Genomic DNA, 18,878 nt, shown 5'->3' on the forward strand with positions numbered 1-18,878 from the left:
TGTAATACTAAACATTATGGAGCCGAAATTTTACATTATATCAAATTATTGTTTCTAAAATGACAAAAATATGACCTTATTTCAAAATTATACCAAAAATGCTGTAAAACCAATAAAACTCTAAAATATGCATTTATATGCACAATAAAAACGACATAATTTCAATAAGAATGACTGGAAACATGCATAATTACATTTAAAAATAGGAATAAACCCTAGGAAAAAAATATGACATGTCATAGAAATCCGGGCCCTATTCATTACTCATATAACTGGAAACAAACTCCGTGGCCTGTAGTCCGCAAGCGAACTCTACCGACCGAGCGACCGCCCCTTGTCGGCGAAGTTAGTTTCAAATTTAGCGGATAGAGGGTGTCGCATGGTCAGCACAACGAATCACCATGGCGGTTAATCTCGGTTTTCTAGACCGGAGCCGCTACTTTTCCATTGAATTAATTCCTCAATTATCCTCACGAGGCTGAGTGGGTCCCGTTCCAGACCAGCTACTTTTCAGAAAATCTGGTAGCGCCGGGAACCGAACCCGGGGCCTCTGGATCTGTAGCCAGAAACTGTGACCACTAGACCACAGAGGCGGTCCATATAACTGGAAACAATCTGGTAAACCGTACTTTTGCCTCATATCAAATATCAGGCAATGACACATTAATAAGGGAATTGCTATGGGCTTCCCTTCATAACGGGGATTCGTCATGGGGAAGTATTCTACTACGTAAATACAAAAAAGTGTCCTTTGAAGGTCTACTTTTCCCAAATTCTAGATTTGTAAATATTTAATTATACATTCTCCAAAAATTATTTAACGCCTTCAAATTCGACGGTGGAAATTCTGCTGTTTCGGTATTCCAAAGCAAAAATCTTGCTCCGAATATTTGTAAGAAGTTTCATAATGCGAAGCAGTTAACTGAGAATTGGCGAGTATTGCGCCTTGCAGTGCTAGGAAAACCCACTTCAATCCAAAGTTAGTTGGGTTGCCACCCTGGTCAGGCGCAGCTGTTTCCGTTACTCGTTCTACGCAATGACTCACAAACTGTTTGATTGAAGAGTAGGACATTTTATCGTTTGGTTAAACACAAATTTACCTAAGACAAGCATTTTAACTTAAACAGAAGCTACGAATTAATACTGTTTAATATAGCTATGAGCCGATCACAGTAGCCGCGCGGTTTAAGGCATGAAGTACCTTCGCTCGCTCGAACACTGGAATCCTGGGTTTGAATCCAACCCAAGGCATTGATGTCTGTCTGCGTTTATTCTGTGTCTGTGTTGTCCTGCGTAGGTAGCGGCCTTGTGACGGGCCGATCCCCTTTCCAAGGAGTCCTACCGACTACCTTATAATTAAGAAACTGAAGTGAAACGAAGAGTTTCACGGATGCCCTATGCTCAAAAGTGGGAGTAACAGGAAAGAAAGTGAGTATAGCTATGGACCAATCTATGCACGCACGAACACATGCAGTCCTAGTGGCTAGGGTATCCGTTTTTCGCATGGGATTTTTGGAAACAGAAGATACCGAAACCATGAAATTATTTACATCTTACACAATTTGCTGAATTCCTACATCATCGTCATCATCATCATCAACAGCAGCAGCTTCACAGTATGGATCGTATCTGTTCGGTCTGGCCCCGAAGACATATTCCATCCACTGATCCGCTGGTCTTCAGACACTCCCTGTCCCCCCCCCTCCCGTAGGTTGCAGTGGGGAGGCTCCTGAGGGCATAAAGTCTTAGCCACTGTTTGTAACTGCATATGTGCTAAATTCATATTCATTTCAAAGGAAATTGTTGTCATTTTATTGAATCGCCTGACTGTGTAACAAGTCAAAAGAATCCACGTTTGAGTTACACATTGAGTTTTGTTATAACGTACTTCGAATATCGGCTATAGAATGATAGTCTGTAACTAACACAAGGGAATGTCAGTACAAAGCTGCCCGAAGAATACAACGAATAATAGCAGAAGGACAATAAAAGCAACAAGTGGAGGAACTGAAATTACAAATGTGTGGATTTACTGTTGCAAGATGAAAGAGTCTGCTGCTATTGTGCGGGAACACTTGTTCAAAGCATCTCCAGTCTTTTAATCTTATCATTCTGTTCTTTCGGGTAAATGCGGGGTGCAGCACAAGACTATTGTGAGTCAAACTTTCCGCTCTCACTTAGCACTGCTTCCTACTAAAAGAATGCAAAGGTGTACTAAAAATGGACTGTGCGGATTTTCCAAATTCGTTCCCTGCTATTTTGTATATCGTCTTGTCCTTGACGTTAAATAATGACATTTCTTTTCGGTCTTTCAGTACATTTAACCTACTTTCTTTCCTTAAGGAAACATAGTAGTCTTAACACATTGTCACATGGAGTGTGTCCTCCATTTCAGCTGTTGAGCCTTTTCCCCGGTTTCTACAAGGTGGCTTTAACAGGCTACGCCACTAAGCGCTCACTTCAACTTAGTAAATTTTGAGTTCCTACGTTCGGCAATAACAACATGGCTGATGCACGAACTTATGAGGTGGGAGTGACAATAGTGCCACTTAATGCAGGCACCTCCAATTATGAATCGTAGTCATATATATTTTAAAAATGCAACTATTTTCAGGTTTTGTTATGCAAAACAAAATGTCGGTAGCGTGAAATCTATATCTGACTTTCGGTTTGATGGCGATAACTCACGAAATCGTGGAGCTAGACATGTGAAAATTGTTATAGAGATATATCATAAACATGCCTACAAATTCTGCGTGAAATACTGTTCAACAATCAATAATTACAGAAATGGCAACGGTGAGAATTTTGAGGTTATGTGACAAATTTAACGTACACAATGTCTGCATGTAAGTTATACGAGTAAATTCTTAAAATATATAACGATGATGATGATGATAATAATAATAAATCTGTAACATATTTTTAATTGCAGGTAATACTAAATTTACTCCACTAGGCTTCAATCTTATGATCCACTGCAAGATCCATTTAGCTAGCCGATGAGCTAAACTGAATTTTATTGTTGGACTATAAATTTACGTTTCCTAAGTAAGGCGCTAACAACACGGGTTCGGTAGGACTAGAAATCTTAAATGAGAACGTGGGCATTTCTACCTGGAACAATGTTGTTAAAATTAAGTGGCTAATTTACTGTAGATACAGTTTTATTATTTTAGTGCACCTACGAGTACTTACTGTGTAACGATAATCACACTGCATAAAAACATAAATTTCTTTGCTTGAAGTTTGATAAATGCCATACAGGAATAAATTAAAACAAAATGTATAGATATTAATGAAATAAATATTTTATGTCATATCCCAATATATTTTAGGATTAGGTGTTTTGGGGGAAGTCGATAAAGGTCTCTTTGAGCTGGGCCGATATGTATCGAATTCAAAATTGCCCCATAACATTTAGTGTAGACCTTCTAATACCAAATTTAATCGAAATACCTCTAGTAGTTCTGGATACGTAACATATGGGCTGTTGGATGGACAGACACGTCTCCATATTTCGCATAAATTTTATGCACTTTTATGTGAAGGACACAGATCTCAATGAAGCGGTTCAGGCCAGTACTCTGCCAGCGTTATCTGAACTACAGCTCAGTTGAACTAATTACATTGTGCACAGTTTTCATTGTGGTTTACTCGGGTGGTCAACGAACTACCCACTTCCGGAAAATTCACAAAAACTTGCCAGCATTGCCTTTAACCGCGCATGCGAAATTCCACTCATCCTGTTCCCATTTAGTTACTGCAGAAGGCATTCAAAATTTTGGTCCGAATGGACCATTTCTGGAAACAACAGCACAGATTTGATGATAATATAAAAATGGATCTTGAATATATAACGTGTACAATTGTTGACTGCAGATCCAGCTTGTTCAGAACACTGTCTAATGGAGCGCTTTTGTGAATACAGTGATGAACCTTGAGTTTAGTAGAAATAATTAATTATTCTGACCGAGCAGATCCTGTACCACGGACGTGGATTTATTGCTATAAGAGTAGGGAGTGTACCAGGAAGATGATTGGTCTAGTTTTCATATCTCGACAAAAACAACGAGCGGATGTAATAACCGCTGTATCGTTTGTAACGATCATTGGCCAGGCGAAGACGACGTTGCGGGTCAAAGACACGGGAAAAACCATGGAGGCGTTTTGCCTGCCACGTGTTGGTAGCTGCAGTAGAGGAATTCCGCACTCCACCGTCCGTCGTTTTCCCCGACACGTGTGTTCCCTACGTCAAGGCTGCCAACATCATTGCTTAACGGCGAAGTTTTGGAGATAGATTTGTTTGGCTCTACTGCATTGTGGGAAGGAAACACGGGTGAGGGCGGGGGGCGGGGGGGGGAGCTTTCATTAGGCCAGCCCTGTTCCGGTCCTCCACACACGGCATTTCACAACGTGTCTTTTTATTGCCTGTGATGTAACAGTCCAGAGTTTGTTTGGCGTTCCGCTGATTTCACACTAATACAGACACTCCTCTGGTCCGCGCAACTGGGGAGAGACAAATGCAATACCCCGATCAAGGTTAGTAGAACATAGATGTTATACGGCACAAGGAGAGCAGAATTCGTCTTTCGAAGCTAATAGTTGTTCACTTAGTCATCAATTCCGAGCATTTTTTGGAACCCGACGTTTCATTGCCGTGTTCACAAGAAACCGACACTCATCCCTATCCAGAGCCAGATGAAACCAGTCCACATCCTGCCATTCTGTTTCGTTAGGTTAATTTTAATATTATCCTATCCTCTATGCCTAGAGCTTCCTAGTGGCCTCATTCACTCAGGTTTTCCTGCCACAAGTTTGTATGCATTTCTCTTCTATCTTATGCGTGCTAAGTGTCCTGCCCATCTCACCCATTTAGATCTCACCACTATTTGGCTGCGGCGAGAGTCTCAGTTTGAGTCAGGTTCAAATCAAGATCACTGTACAATCATCAGATACAACTACGCAATGTGGAGGTGAGTGGTCAACTTGTCTCTCTCTCCGGGAGTACAGCCTCTGGTGCTCGCTGGATCTGTGGTGGGTTTGGGCCCCAGTTCCATTCTGAATCTGTTAGATTTGAGTTCCTTCCGTTCAAGCAGCCCACCGATGAATATCTACTTTATTATTATTTTTATTATTATTATTATTATTATTATTATTATCAGTAGTAGTAGTAGTATATGCAAGTGTTTTACTTTTCTCTCGCCTCCTAATTATAGCTTTGAGTTTTTACTGTTATTGTTATATAAACAATGCAATTATACAATTACTTATATACAATATTTGTATGTAGTTTGGTCTTCCTTTTTCTTACTCGTGCTCACTTTGTAATTGGCCTCTGTGCTATCAAGTTTGCACGTAAATAAATAAGAACCGAACTGAATTATTTGGCCGTTCGACTCTTCGATCTTCATGTAAGTATACACGTTTATTATTTTGCTTATTATTGCCAAAACGTCAATGTAAAGTGAATGAATAACAACCCCAAAATTTGTATGGCCATTTCTTTAATATTAAAGCTTTGATTAATTTGGACAATTGGCCTTTATCGTGCTCTGTTGTTACTCAGTCGCTTCATGAAATCATATTGTACTTTATTATCACGCACAAGAATACATTACGTGTATGTTTTTAAACGAAGTGCTTCTTTTATTCTTTGTCTGACTGTGCTGACTCTGTAATTGGCCCCTGTAGCTATTGAGTTGCACATAAAAAGATATAACAATTGAATTATTATTCACACAACTTTATTTCAGCGCCCCATTCATCTAACCTGGTTAGCTTGAAGTGTGTGCTATTATTACGTAACACAGTAAGAGCGTAACTCGTGTCATGGCAGAGACATAATGATGCAACAATTTATCCAGCGTACAACAATAGGGTTGGTATAACTTCCCCTCTTGTCTGTCCACTAACCTGACTCTTCTGATTTCACAGAGATATTGGGTTTTCGGACTTTATCCATCGTCCTGGTTTTTAAGATAACTAAGAAAAACACGACGTTTCGGAAACTGGATCTGTTTCCGTCCTCAGGTGAGGGAAAACACCTATTCTGTTGGGTCCCTTAGAAAGAGCTAGCCTCAATCAGTGGACCAGTGATTGAGGCTAGCTCTTTCTAAGGGACCCAACAGAATAGGTGTTTTCCCTCACCTGAGGACGGAAACAGATCCAGTTTCCGAAACGTCGTGTTTTTCTTAGTTATCTTAAAAACCAGGACGATGGATAAAGTCCGAAAACCCAATATCTCTGTGTGTTATACACCATCGTCAGAATCCTATAGAGTCTTCTGATTTCGTTTTCTTTTCATTGCAAAAACCGCGTTAAGTATCGTAACTGTTGATTCTAAGGTTAATTACGAAGAATGATGCTGTTTCAGCAATGGAATCGATCTCTGCAGTCTCCTCAGGAGACCAAATAACATTATGGAACATTGCAAGCTGTCGGAAAGCGTGGTTTAAATCTGAAACGAGCAGGCCTACGTACTGTTGAGCGGCGCGTTGAGTGCATTGGTTTCCCCGTTAAAATGCGTGGTACAGTGTCTCGTATTTCTGTTACCTTCAGGCACTTACCTGATTGCTCGCTGTTTCAGTTGCACGTGGAACTGACAGACGTGGAGTTCTGCAATGGCGCCCACTGTGTACATCTCGGACATAGCCAGCAATCCAAGCAGAAGTCACCAGCATCCGGACACGTTGGATGACTTCCTCGGTGAGTCACTGCAAGCAACATTTATAATATTAACGCTTTCCCTGGCATTTTTTAACTAGATCGTACGTTAAACTAGGTGAATTCGTTCAGTCACCGCAAGAAATACTTTAAGTCACGGAATGCTAGCTAAACAATAAATTAATACTGTGGGAAGCACACACCTGCCTCCGATCCTGACACTCATCCTCATGTTATGCTCGCGTATCCTTTTCGTTCTGCAAAGTGGACGTCTTTCCAGAAGTTGCCCTAGCCGAATCACATGCTCAGCTAACGGCATCCCTCAATATTTTACTATCATAATAATATCAGGCGATCTGTGTAAATCGCAGAGATCTTCCTTAGAAACAAAAAAAAACTCCGTGGCCTGTAGTCCAAAAGCAAAATATAACGACCGAGCGACCGCCGCTTGTCGGCGAAGTTAGTGCCAACTTTTGCGGATAGAGGTGCCACGTGGTCAGCGCAACAGATCCCCACGGCCGTTAATCTCGGTTTTCTAGACTGGAGCCGCTATTTCCTTGAACTATTTCCTCAGTTATCCTCACGAGGCTGAGTGGACCCCGTTCCAGGCCCACTACTTCTCAGAAAATCTGGTAGTGCCGGGAATAGAACCCAGGACATCTTGATCTGTAGCCAGGAACTCTGATCACTAGACTACAGAGGCGGTCTAAGATCCTCCTTTTTTTCCTTGGCACTACAGCCCCAGTGGGCCTAGACCTACCTCCATGAACTCCGTTCGCTTCGGTTTTTCTAGATCTTACACATTCGGTAGGACTCCTTGGGCGGGTGATCAGCTCGTCGCAAGGCCTCTACCTGTAGACAAACACAGAAAAACGCACACACACAAACTAAACATCTACACCCTGAGTGGGATTCGAACCCACGATCCCGGTTTCCAAGCGAGCTAAGACAGTACCTGCCTTAGACCGCTCGGCTACCGGCAAAGATCCTCCCTATGTAATATAAATTACTATCTTACTTCAACGCTGTTGTGAACCGGTGAGGTAGTACATGTATATTCGTAGTATTAATATTGTGACATGACGTCTGAAAGCCGGAATAGCGGAGCCAGAGCGGATGTCTACTGCTATAAAACAGCTCGTCAAACACACGTTCCTGCAGCAACGAACAGCGGTAGTCCATTGCTAGCCAGTGGTTCCGTAAGCACGTTTCCGTGACAATGGATATTTTCCATGGTTACCGGTAGCCTGTATAAGGAGCCGTGCGGAGATGACTGATTGCGTCGTAAGGGAGCCGTCATTCGAGAGTTCAGTTCAGTTCAAGGGAGTTCAATGATTCAGTCAATCATTCGGCATTCTTAGGATAGGTCAGTGTTCAGCTGTGAAGTGTTAACTAGAGAACAACGGAAGTTGAAGAAGTGACTGGCTCGTAAATCAGAACCAAGTCAGTCACGCAGAAGACACTCGTAGTGCAGTAAAGAATGGAGCGAGTCTTAGGCAGCCATGGATTGTGGGCTGTTATAATTGATTGTAATTGTTATAGACGTGTCAATAAAAATGTCATCCAAACCAGAACGCTTTATTATTCGTCACGGAACCCCGGTCACGTGACAGTATTCTGGCAAACAATAAAAACGAGACCACAAGAGTAAAATGGCTGTCCAGAAGTCCTGGGGAGTAAACAAGCTGACTGATCAACAGACAGACCGGATTTTCCTGTTAATCCATTAATTTTACGAGATTAAAAAAAAAGAGGTTAAATAGTTCCCATGATTTAATTAAGCACCAGACCACAAAGACGTATGGGAGTCTAGAATGGCAAGTTTCACTTTCTGGCCTCTTTACCCTGGGGCCCTGCGGAGAGGGTCCTCCAGTACCCATTGACCAGAATGCTAGCTGGGTCCCAGTCGGCGATGTGGAAAAGAGAAAAACCTTTTGTCCCTGCCGGGAAACGAACACGGATTTGTCAGTTATATAGCCGCTATACGGACTGAGGTATCCTAGCTCAATAATTCAGTTCAATTCCTTATTAATTTACGTGCAGAACTCAGCAGCCAGTGGCCAATTACAGGGTCAGCACAAATACAAACAAAACAGCAATAAAATAACACAGGACAAAACAAACGAAGTGCAAAGAAAAATAGATCAGTTAAGGCTGTTTGTACTCGTATTTAAACCCGAGTTTCTAAAGATACCTGTAGATTTACAAACTGCATTAGCAGCAGAAACGCTTCTAGCTGAAGGGAATAAGCGGCTGGAGGGCAACCGAACGTGCCAAAGTCACGTATGTTCTGAACAGGAAGGTCGACTGTTTCGAGGACATAGGGGCAATATTTAGCGCCACTAAGGGCATTTATTAAAAACAAAGCATCCAAGTGACGATGTCTGATACGCAGTGTCAGCAAATTTAATTTTTCCAATAAGTTATCGTCGTGATAGTCCACATGTTGAAAAAGTATGTTGTAGCAAAGGGCTGAAAATTTTCTTTGCACCTGCTCAAGTTTATTGGAGTAATACAAATAATAATAATAATAATAGTAAAACGACGAAAACAGTTCGTACAGGCATAACTGTTTTGGATGAGTTAAAATTGCACACTTTATTTATGAGGGCGTTATTATGAGGAATTATTTATATGGAATATTTGCAAGTTCTGTTACACGCGCTTCAGTCTCAGAAGCTGTGGGTATCTGAGTTCCAGGCAGAAACATTGTAGATTTTAGTATGTTTTCTTATTCCGTTTTCACGTAATAATTTTCTTTCTGTTCGCTGCGCCTTAACCCCAAATGAAATATGCAACAACGTCAATATTGTGGAGTATTTGTTCAAAGCAAGAACTGCGAAGCCAGCGAAACAGCCGTTGCTAGACAATGTCCGCACGCAACAATATAAAACTTGTGACGAAACGAGATGTGACGCATGCAATGGAACAATTCAGTAAGCAGGTTTCCGCGGAGAAGAATTCACGCAAAAATAGAAAAGCTGTTCTTGTGTGCGGTCCGTGCCGACGGGTTATGAAAAGGACAACGAAGATCGTTTGAGTCAGTTGAGTTTTGAGACGCCAGCCTGCCAGGATAAGAGCTTGGGAGCAGAGGAGTTAGTTGTCCGGAGAACTGAGAATCTCTGGAGATGGTAGTCAAATGATTGAGATCGCAAGAAAGAAATTAGGCTGTGAAAAAAAAGATTTCATATGTGCTGCAGTGACAGTGAGACTGTTATAAATCCGTTACCAGAATACGATTAGTGAAGACAGATCACTAGTGTGTTTGCAGCAGTGAACCGTAAAGTGTGTAGATCAGCGATAGCGCTGTATTACTTGTAGTTTCAAGTGGTGTGTAAATGTGCCAATAAATCCAATCATCCAATCCATACCCCGTCTAATAGGTCACGAACTACTAAGTCCTGACAGTATGTTTAACTGTAATTTTTAACATCAGTTTTCTGGTTAGTTTTGTTAATGGGCAGTTATGATATTTTGTTATATTCATTGTTATTACAAACTTATGCTTTTCCTGCATCCACTGTGCAGCAGAATGTCTCACATGTATGCATCCGTCTGTCCTACAGCTCTGTATTGTCTTCTTCCCTTTTTATTCGCTTGATTGTGCTAAATCTACAACTGGCGTCTGTCGCTGCTGGGTTAGCGCTTAAAAATAAAGAATTTAGACGGATATGAAGTCAGAATTACAGAAATTTTTAACTCGCAGACTATTATTTTTACGTGTTCATATACGTAGTGTACATGAGCAGGTATTCTGATCGCGACAAAAATCAGTCTTGAGTTTTTGTCGGATTTACAAGTTTTCAGCCCCGCTGAATATGAAAAGGTCGCTTCTGGAATGCCGTCTCTTTGTATGTACATGTGTATGCACGGATGGACACCTCGCTAACGCCTAAACGGTATTTAAAAATTTATCTGTCGTAGATCGGTGTTCGGTGAACATGAATATCCTAGCTCTTAAATACAAAATGACGATTTTCTGGAAGACGCCTTAATGGCCAGACGAATTTCCTGAGCAGGATTACTGTTTTTTTATTTGTCCATCGTCTGGCCAAAAAAAAAAAGAACACGTTTCGGAAACTGGGTCTGTTACCGTCCTCAGGTGAGGGGCGGGAGACGTCTACTCTGCTGGGTCTGGTAGACTAGGTGTCTCCCACCCGGACGCAAACAAATTCAGTTTCCGAAGCGTTCAGTTGTTCTGTATTTTTTTAGAATACCAGACGATAGACGAAGTCCAAAAACCTTGTTATACATCAGCGTCAAAACCCTTTAGGATTTCACTGTTGTTCAGTGTTCAGCAACAATGGCCTGGGTAACAATCAATTTCGTCTCCAAGGTAACGTAGCCAAGGACAAACTTGTATGAGAAAGTATTTGCAATGTTTTTACACAGTTTTTTTTTTGTTAATGTGAGGATTGCCTTTGGCTATCGTTACTCAATTCGTCAACTGCTACGAATTGTGGCCCTGTGAGAAGCCAGGGGTATACAGTAATTTGCAGTGAGGATGTGAGTCTCCTTTAGAGCCTTCCACAGGACGGTTCGTAGAAACAAAATGCGATGCGTGTAGTGACTGAAGGAATCTCATTACAGCTAAGGGTAAAGAGAAATAAGTGCAGTTAACAGTCCTGTCTGTCGCGGATGGTAGATAGCTCGTGACTCGGCAGTCACGTGGCGATACATCACGTGGAAGTGCACGGGGATTGACTCCCGGTGTCTGCGCGTTGGTTTATCCTCGCCGTATCACACACATTATTACAGCAAAGCAATGCCAGAAAATCCTTGCTCCACTGACTCAGTCACCGATCACGTGTATACACTGCGCACTATCTGTAGCCTGTCTTGCCTAGCTTCGCGGAAAGCCAGACTTCTATGCCACTTCTGGTAACATTTCCCATGGCTTCCACGCGAATGCCAGGTCGGAATAGGGTTATGAAATACAGGGCGTCATTTGGATGTGAAACAAGAACATGCGTTAGTCTGGAGTAGGGCTCAAGAGTGAAAAGGTTTGAACCCGAAGGGCCACGTGCTTATTTTTCAAAATATTCGCTGTTGTGGATTTATATAGACAGTAAATATGGCTGGTTGACGTATTATGCAACTGTTGCATAAAATGCGAAGCGTGTTTTATGTTCTCAGCATTGCACAAACCGTCGTGCTGTGAATTATGCTGCTTGCACAAAAATGTTCATTGTTGCTTCTGCTGCAGTAGCGTCATCATCTGTCTGTAAACAATTCTGCAGGGGGTTTATTGGCATATACATGAGTTTACCTGCACTTTGGAAGATTAGGTGCATGTTTGTGTTTTAAGTGTAGGGATAACTGCTGAACGCGCTTATTAAGTTGATACTATGAAGATGACTCGCCAAAGAAGTTTACACAATGTGACTCCATTGTCTATGAGGTCTTGTTGCGTAAGGAGGAAACTTCACAAAAGGATCGTACATGGGACTATAAAAGACAAAAATATGGCGTAAATACGAACTCTGTATCTTAGTGCTTCTAGCATTATGTATGAGTAGTCAGAACGGTGTTACAGTGGCTGCAGATTTATTTATGGTCTATTTAGTGTCGCCGGTCACGGTAGCCGAGCGGTCTAAGGCATGTACTGTCTTCACTCGCTCGGAAGTCGGGATCGTGGGTTCGAATCCCACACAACGCATGGATGTTTGGTATGTGTGTTTATTCTGTGTTGTCCTGTGGTCAGGTAGCGGCCATGCGACGAAATGATCACTCGTCCAAGGAGTCCTACCGTCTGTAAAATGTTCAAAATGAAAAGAAAACCTCGACACCGTAAAGATATAAGAGGAACGGATGAAGTAAGTTATTTTGCGTCACTGTCAGAAACTCGTACTGCGTACATAGCGTCGAATTGTAGAAAAATGAATGAATGATGAATTGGAAAGTATGTGCAAAGAAGAGGTCCTGGCTTAAGTTTAGGTAATATACCAGCGTTCGCTTGGAGCAACTGAGAAAAACAATGAACAACCTCAATCAAGGTAGCCTATATTACAGCGTTGATTCTGTCCTCGCATCTCCCTGTTATAAATGAGAAGTATTATCACTTGAAAAAATTTGCTCAGTATGGCTGGAGATTTAGTCAAAAGGAATAAATAGGAAATATTAAAATAAGTAAATAAATGTATTATAAGCTTTTGTAGAATGTAATCACAAAATAGTTGCATATGTTTTTTACTCGTATACTTTATAACGCATTTGGCCCAGGGCTAACAAGGTTCTTGGTTTTACTAGAACAAAATATGTTCAGTCGGCCTTAGTCCATTCTTGCACAGCTTATTTTACTTAATAATTTAGTGTGTAAAACCGATATTGGGTAACGACCTCGAAACAAACAACAAAACAACATTCGCAGCTAGGCAACAGATTCTTAATAGCAAGTATACACAGCCGTTACTAGCTAACTCCTTCGCAAACATGTTCCCAAGGGAACGCTTGGGATAGTACAATGAAAGTTATTTTCTACGTGATCCGTGCCGAAATGTTATAACCGAGACAAGTTTAGAACTTAGACAGTTGTGAGCGAATTGTGGAATTTTCGACGAATAATAACGAAGTGAGGGCGGAAGCTGAAGAATCTCCACTGTTAGAAGCCGTTACTAGGGAACGACTAGTAAAGACATTGACTGAAAAGACTTAGTGAGTGCTGTAGTGATTTGTAAAATGTAGAAATCATCGATGACACTATAATTAAGTGTAGTAACGAGTCGTGTGTTAAAATGGTCAATAAATCTATTCTCCAATCCGAAACCCCGTCGAGAGTCACTGTAACACGTGACAATATTGATAATTTCTGATGCGATTTTATTAGTGATTCTTTTTGAGTTGCCATGGATACGCCGATCAATCTACTCATCTATCCTGAACACACCTTACAGACTATGGCCGCACAGAACTTGCATATTCAGTGATCATCATCATCATCAGTAATCTTTCAGACGACAGGTCCACAGTCTCTTTCAAAACAATTCCTCCACTTAATGCGATCTAGAGCTTTCTCCTTCAAATGACAGTATCCTCTTCTGTCCCCAAGGTCATCCAGCATCTTCTTACGTCTTCTTCCTCGTCTTCTTGTCACTTCTATCCGCCCATCTATCTTTCCTTCGATAGCTTCTTTTAGAAGGCAGTTTCTGCGTAAAACATGACCAATCCAATTAGCCTTCCGTTTTCTTATTTCATGTAGGATATATTCAGTGATACTGGCCCATAATTCTTCGAGTTTCTCCATCCGTTCATAAACTTTCCTCTCGCTGATACAGCAAGGTCTCATCTCTATTCTGAACTTACATTTTGTTCCATTAATTTCTCTGATGTTCTCACTCTCTGAGCACAACAGTTGGATCACAGCTCGTTGTTGTTCAGTGCATCCCAACAAAGGAGTAGAGTCGCTTCGAAAGCCAATACAAACTAACTAGTGAAGATGAGTGTTTACATCCTCTAACTTTTTCATGGCTCCCATCATCGCATTTGAGGCAAATTGAAGCAGCTTTTAATTTTTTACATCCTATCGTAATTGGATTGGTCATGTTTTACGCAGAAACTGCCTTCTAAAAGAAGTTATTGAAGGAAAGATAGAGGGGCGGATAGAAGTGACAAGAAGATAAGGAAGAAGACGTAAGAAGATGCTGGATGACCTTGGGGACAGAAGAGGATACTGTCATTTGAAGGAGAAAGCTCTAGATCGCATTAAGTGGAGGAACTGTTTTGGAAGAGACTGTGGACCTGTCGTCTGACAGATTACTGATGATGATGATGATCGTAATGTAGTAATGTAATCCTAGTAGGATTATCTTCTGGAAAGCGGCGACTTAAAAGACCCAGAAGGATAATGTTTAACTTGTTAAACGTGTCTTTGGTTTCGAGAATTTGAACGTTCTGGCTCGTGTTAAACATGAGACACTTGTTTGATTATGTAGTGGTTACATGCCGACACTCAGTAACTCGCACCGTGCAGTAGCGTCTAACAGCAGAATGGTGAACTGGAAAGAATGTGGAAGGGCGCCTCACTCAGGTATTATTCCTGCATTCACCTGGCGTGGTTAAAGGGACATCACGAACACTGAAAACCTCAATCATGGCAGCTGGTCCCTGGGGCCGTAAACCTCGAACCCGGGATCGCCTGAGTAAGGAACAGAGGTGTTAGCCCCTAGACCACGACATCCATATTTGCATCATGGGGAGAAATTATAGGCTTAATATCTGGTTATAGCAAGTGTCACGTAACTTCGAACAAGGCCAAGAGTAATCTTGAATGCGCAAACAACTGGCCGCCTGTCACTTCTCACACCCTCGAACCCACCCCCTTGTCTGAAATTTATCTTCTGCGCATTCAAGGTTACTCTTGGCTTCGTTCGAAGTTACGTGACACTTGCTATAATAAACTATTTAACGCTGCTGTATCGCCTGCAAAATTTGTGTACATTTAAGTGGTATAAGCGTGATCGTAATGAGCGATTCCATCAGTGAAACGTGTATAAACCTAAAAGTTGACTAATACATTTTTTAGCGATGCTGTATCGCCTGCAAAGACTATTTAGCTCGAAATTTTGTAAGAACGCTCGTACTGAGTGAGATGGGGGGTTTGTGGAAAACTGCCATTGTTTGTTTCAACTATATTCAGGGAAGATTTGCCTGAACGAAAGGAAAATCATGAAATATCTACCAGGATAATCGATTCCCTAACCGAAAGCTGAACTGCATATCTGCTAAGTATGTCGACTGAGTTCCCGCTCAGATATGTTTGCTCAGTAAAGAGTTTAAGCAGGCTTATTTAAATATGTGTGTTCATCACATGCAAGCATTGCCCAATGGCCGTACCACAATTGGGTAAGAAGGGGGAAGTACAGTCATATACGTAAACTAACTTCTTTGCCTTGTAACCATCTAAACGCCGGGTCAAAGAAGAAAACCCAAAGACCGAAGACATGATAATGTGCTGTCTTAGCGTTACTGCGCAGCTCAGCGGGCGGTGAGAGGTGAGTGTCGAACAATGAAGGCATGCTGATTAGAATGAGAAAGCTTAAGAAACTCAGAGACAAAACTGTTCTGGTGCTATTTCACCCACACGACTCTCGTATGAAATCACGTGGGGTTGAACCTGTGTCTTCGCGATAAGAAACCTGCCTGACATATAACTGTGATAAATCACAATTTCGACTGTCGAGAAGCCACTGTAACTAGTTATTGGAAGAACAGGTTTCATTTCACTGGCTTTGCTGAGTAACAGTTGTAGTAATGATGAGGAAATAACCGAATTTTTTAAAACGAGTTATGTCGTCTTTATAATTTGAAGTCTCAATCATTTGGAACGCAGTGGGAAACATCCACTTTAACATCACAGAATTCCGCGTAATGGCCACAAGTTCATTTGTGTGTTTCGTATGATTCTTACAATAAAGAACAACATGAATTAATTTGTCTTTGTAATGGAGACACGGTGTGTTCTTTGAGAGATAAGAATTTGGTTTTATAATGTTATTTATATGAACTTCAAGCTTCAGAGGGCTAATACACAGTTTATCTACTGTACGTAGTAATTTTGTGAAGCATTTCCAATAAACTCCTTGCAAATAAACACCAAGCTCTAAGTTGTTGTTTATTTGCACTTATCAGCAATGAGTATAGACGCTTATTCATCCTGCTGTATCTCTTTTCCTGTTGCTCCCACTTGGAGCATAGGACAGCTATGAAACGCTTTGTTTCACTTCAGTTTCTTAATCCTAAGAGAGTCTGTTGGACCCCTTGGACGGGACGTCAGTCCGTCGCAAGGCCGAACCCACGATCCCAGTGTTCGAGCGAGTGAAGGAAGTCGAAGACCGCTCGGCCAGTGAAATTGGCACTCTTACTGTATACTGGATGACAATCGTGAAGAAAATGGAATAAGCGATCGAGACCCTTCAAGATGAGTTGTGTATGAAGATGAAATATTATTTCCAATGTCTATTGTCACGTGTAAGGGTTTCTTCGTTTGACTTATAAGACGGGTTTTGGATTGGATGATTGGATTTATTGACACCTTCTACACACAGTACTCGAGACTACAGGCAACACAGCGCTATCGCTGATCTACACACTTTGTAGTTCTTCGTCACACACACTAGGGTTCTCACTTTTCACTTGTCGTACCCTAGCAACGGATTCGTAACAGTCTCACTGTCACTTCAGATCACAACCTAATTCCTTTCTTGTCATTATTCTGCAGCTGCCAATTCTGAAGACTTGACTGAATTCAATTCTTCTGCTCCCAAGCCCACATCCTGGCAGGCTGACATCTCGAAACTAGACTCAATTCTTCTCAACTGAACTCTTCTTTATAGCCACTTCGCACGGACCACTCAGGAAACACAGCCCCTCTATTGTTGGGAAGGCGTGTTTACAGCGCTGTTGCATAGCAACAGAAGTTACTCGATTGCTGTTTGCGTATTCGTTGCAGCGGGAATGTGTTTACAGAATAGTTGCCTAGCAATGAACGTCTACATCATTATTCCGGCTTTCAGGCGTCATGTCACATTTGAGTCCAATAACTTTCTTATGCATTTGCCGATTACTCGAATAGTTAGTAAAAGGACTGACCGTCAGAGGAGTAATTCGATGAGTGGGTAAAGTGGCTACCTGTTGGACGACCTCTCTTTGCTGTGACATTCAGACCTGCTTTGGCGGCCCACGTGAAGCTCCATGCTTCTATGGACCAGAGTCACCGCTCTACCGCAGTACCTACATAAGTAGATAATAGGAGTGTGAATCAGTTTGACCCCAGTTCGAATAATTAGCTCTATACGTGAATATCCATTGCTGACAACCTTGTTTATAGCAAACCGCGAATAGTGACTCAGAAGTCATTAAAATAGTGGGAACAGGTACCAGAAATAGACTTCGTTTACATTCCGCAGGGAAAGAAATGTGTTTGTGCAGCATTCACATAGTTCCTTTCACGTGGGCGTGACATCATCACGCATAGCAAAACAGGGACTATGAATTTATGTCAGGTTTGTTGTTTACTGGTAAAGGAGATAAGCGGAGTTATCCTCCAGGAAACATGTGCTGAATTTATTTCTCCTTTTACACTGCGTATTAAAATGTTGTTATAGGTAAAGTTATCCCTGTGCTTAACTAATTAAGCACTGTGCCATGAAGGCGTATGGGAGGTGGATGTATAGAGCCACATTTTCTTGACCTCGGCACTAGTTGGAGGTGAGTGGTCAGCTTCAAGCCCCTGTCGCTTTACTCCCAGGGAAAGAGCCCCCGGTACCCATTGGATAGGAGGCTGAGTGGACCCCAGAGCCGGTCTGGACTAGGTGGGGGAGCGAAAAACGCAAACATATTTACTCAGAGAGAAGAATCCTTACTTCTGGGAAGTACAGGCCTATAAGCAACTTTTTATTAATGTACTAGATATTAAGGAAAGCGGAGCTCTCCTTGCAGTAGAATGTGGAGGCCCAAAGGGTTGTGAGACGTCGACGTTCCCACGTTTTCTAGACCAGGGGTCTCCAAACTTTTCGAACCGCGGGCCACATTAGGTAATTCATCACTTTCAACGGGCCGGATAAAATGAGAAATTAATAACTCTAGGTATATGAGTTTTATTGAAAGCACAGAACTTCATAAACTAAATACAAAGTACGTGAGAATAAATTATCGTATATTAATGACAACAGACAGTAGCAGCAAATGCTCATATTTTCATCACAAATTATAATAAAACAATTAATGTGAATGATGGAACTCTTTTTGCATTCTTAAAATCTGATTAAATTGAAGTTCAAATTTTGAAACGCTAATCACAAGTAGCGACTTTAAATGTTCATCGGATAAATTTGCCCTGTATTTCGACTTGATGTACTTCATCTGGGAAAAAGTTTGTTCACACAGATATGTTGTCCCAAAAATGGAGATAAATTTACAAGCAAATTTCTTTAAATTTGGAAATTGCTCAGAGTTCAGAAATTTATAAAATTCGATCAAATTTCCTTTCTTGTATTTGTCTTTAATATGATAATTTTCCTGAAGTTCAGTAGTTTCCATTTTAATTTGACTTGGGACATCTACAGCGTCACAGTCAAACGGATTTTGAAACAATCTGATTTCCTGAGCACTGGAATCCAAATCAGCAAATCGCTTCCGAAATTGTTCTTTCAAATCTAAAATAACTAAATTTGCAAACGAGGAAGGAAATTCTGCTTCACCCTTTTTATGCAACT

At 41.4% G+C, this 18,878-nt stretch overlaps 1 protein-coding gene across 4 annotated transcripts in view; it reads left to right on the forward strand.

Moving 5' to 3' along the window:
• Positions 1 to 18,878, forward strand: part of LOC111867853 — a 127,147-nt gene that overhangs the window by 50,751 nt on the left and 57,518 nt on the right. For 2 of the 4 annotated variants that reach the window (XM_023858056.2, XM_023858062.2), the window contains exon 2: positions 6,590 to 6,708. In XM_023858056.2, coding sequence (XP_023713824.1) covers positions 6,624 to 6,708 — 85 coding nt within the window. In that variant the 5' untranslated portion in view covers positions 6,590 to 6,623. Of the gene's footprint in view, positions 1 to 4,474; positions 4,543 to 4,958; positions 4,977 to 6,589; positions 6,709 to 18,878 lie in introns of those variants that run through there. The other 2 variants (XM_023858066.2, XM_033752875.1) reach the window with 2 other exon arrangements.

This window comes from Cryptotermes secundus, unplaced genomic scaffold (genome assembly GCF_002891405.2).
Source record: "Cryptotermes secundus unplaced genomic scaffold, Csec_1.0 scaffold687, whole genome shotgun sequence".
Taxonomy (NCBI): Eukaryota; Metazoa; Arthropoda; class Insecta; order Blattodea; family Kalotermitidae; genus Cryptotermes; species Cryptotermes secundus.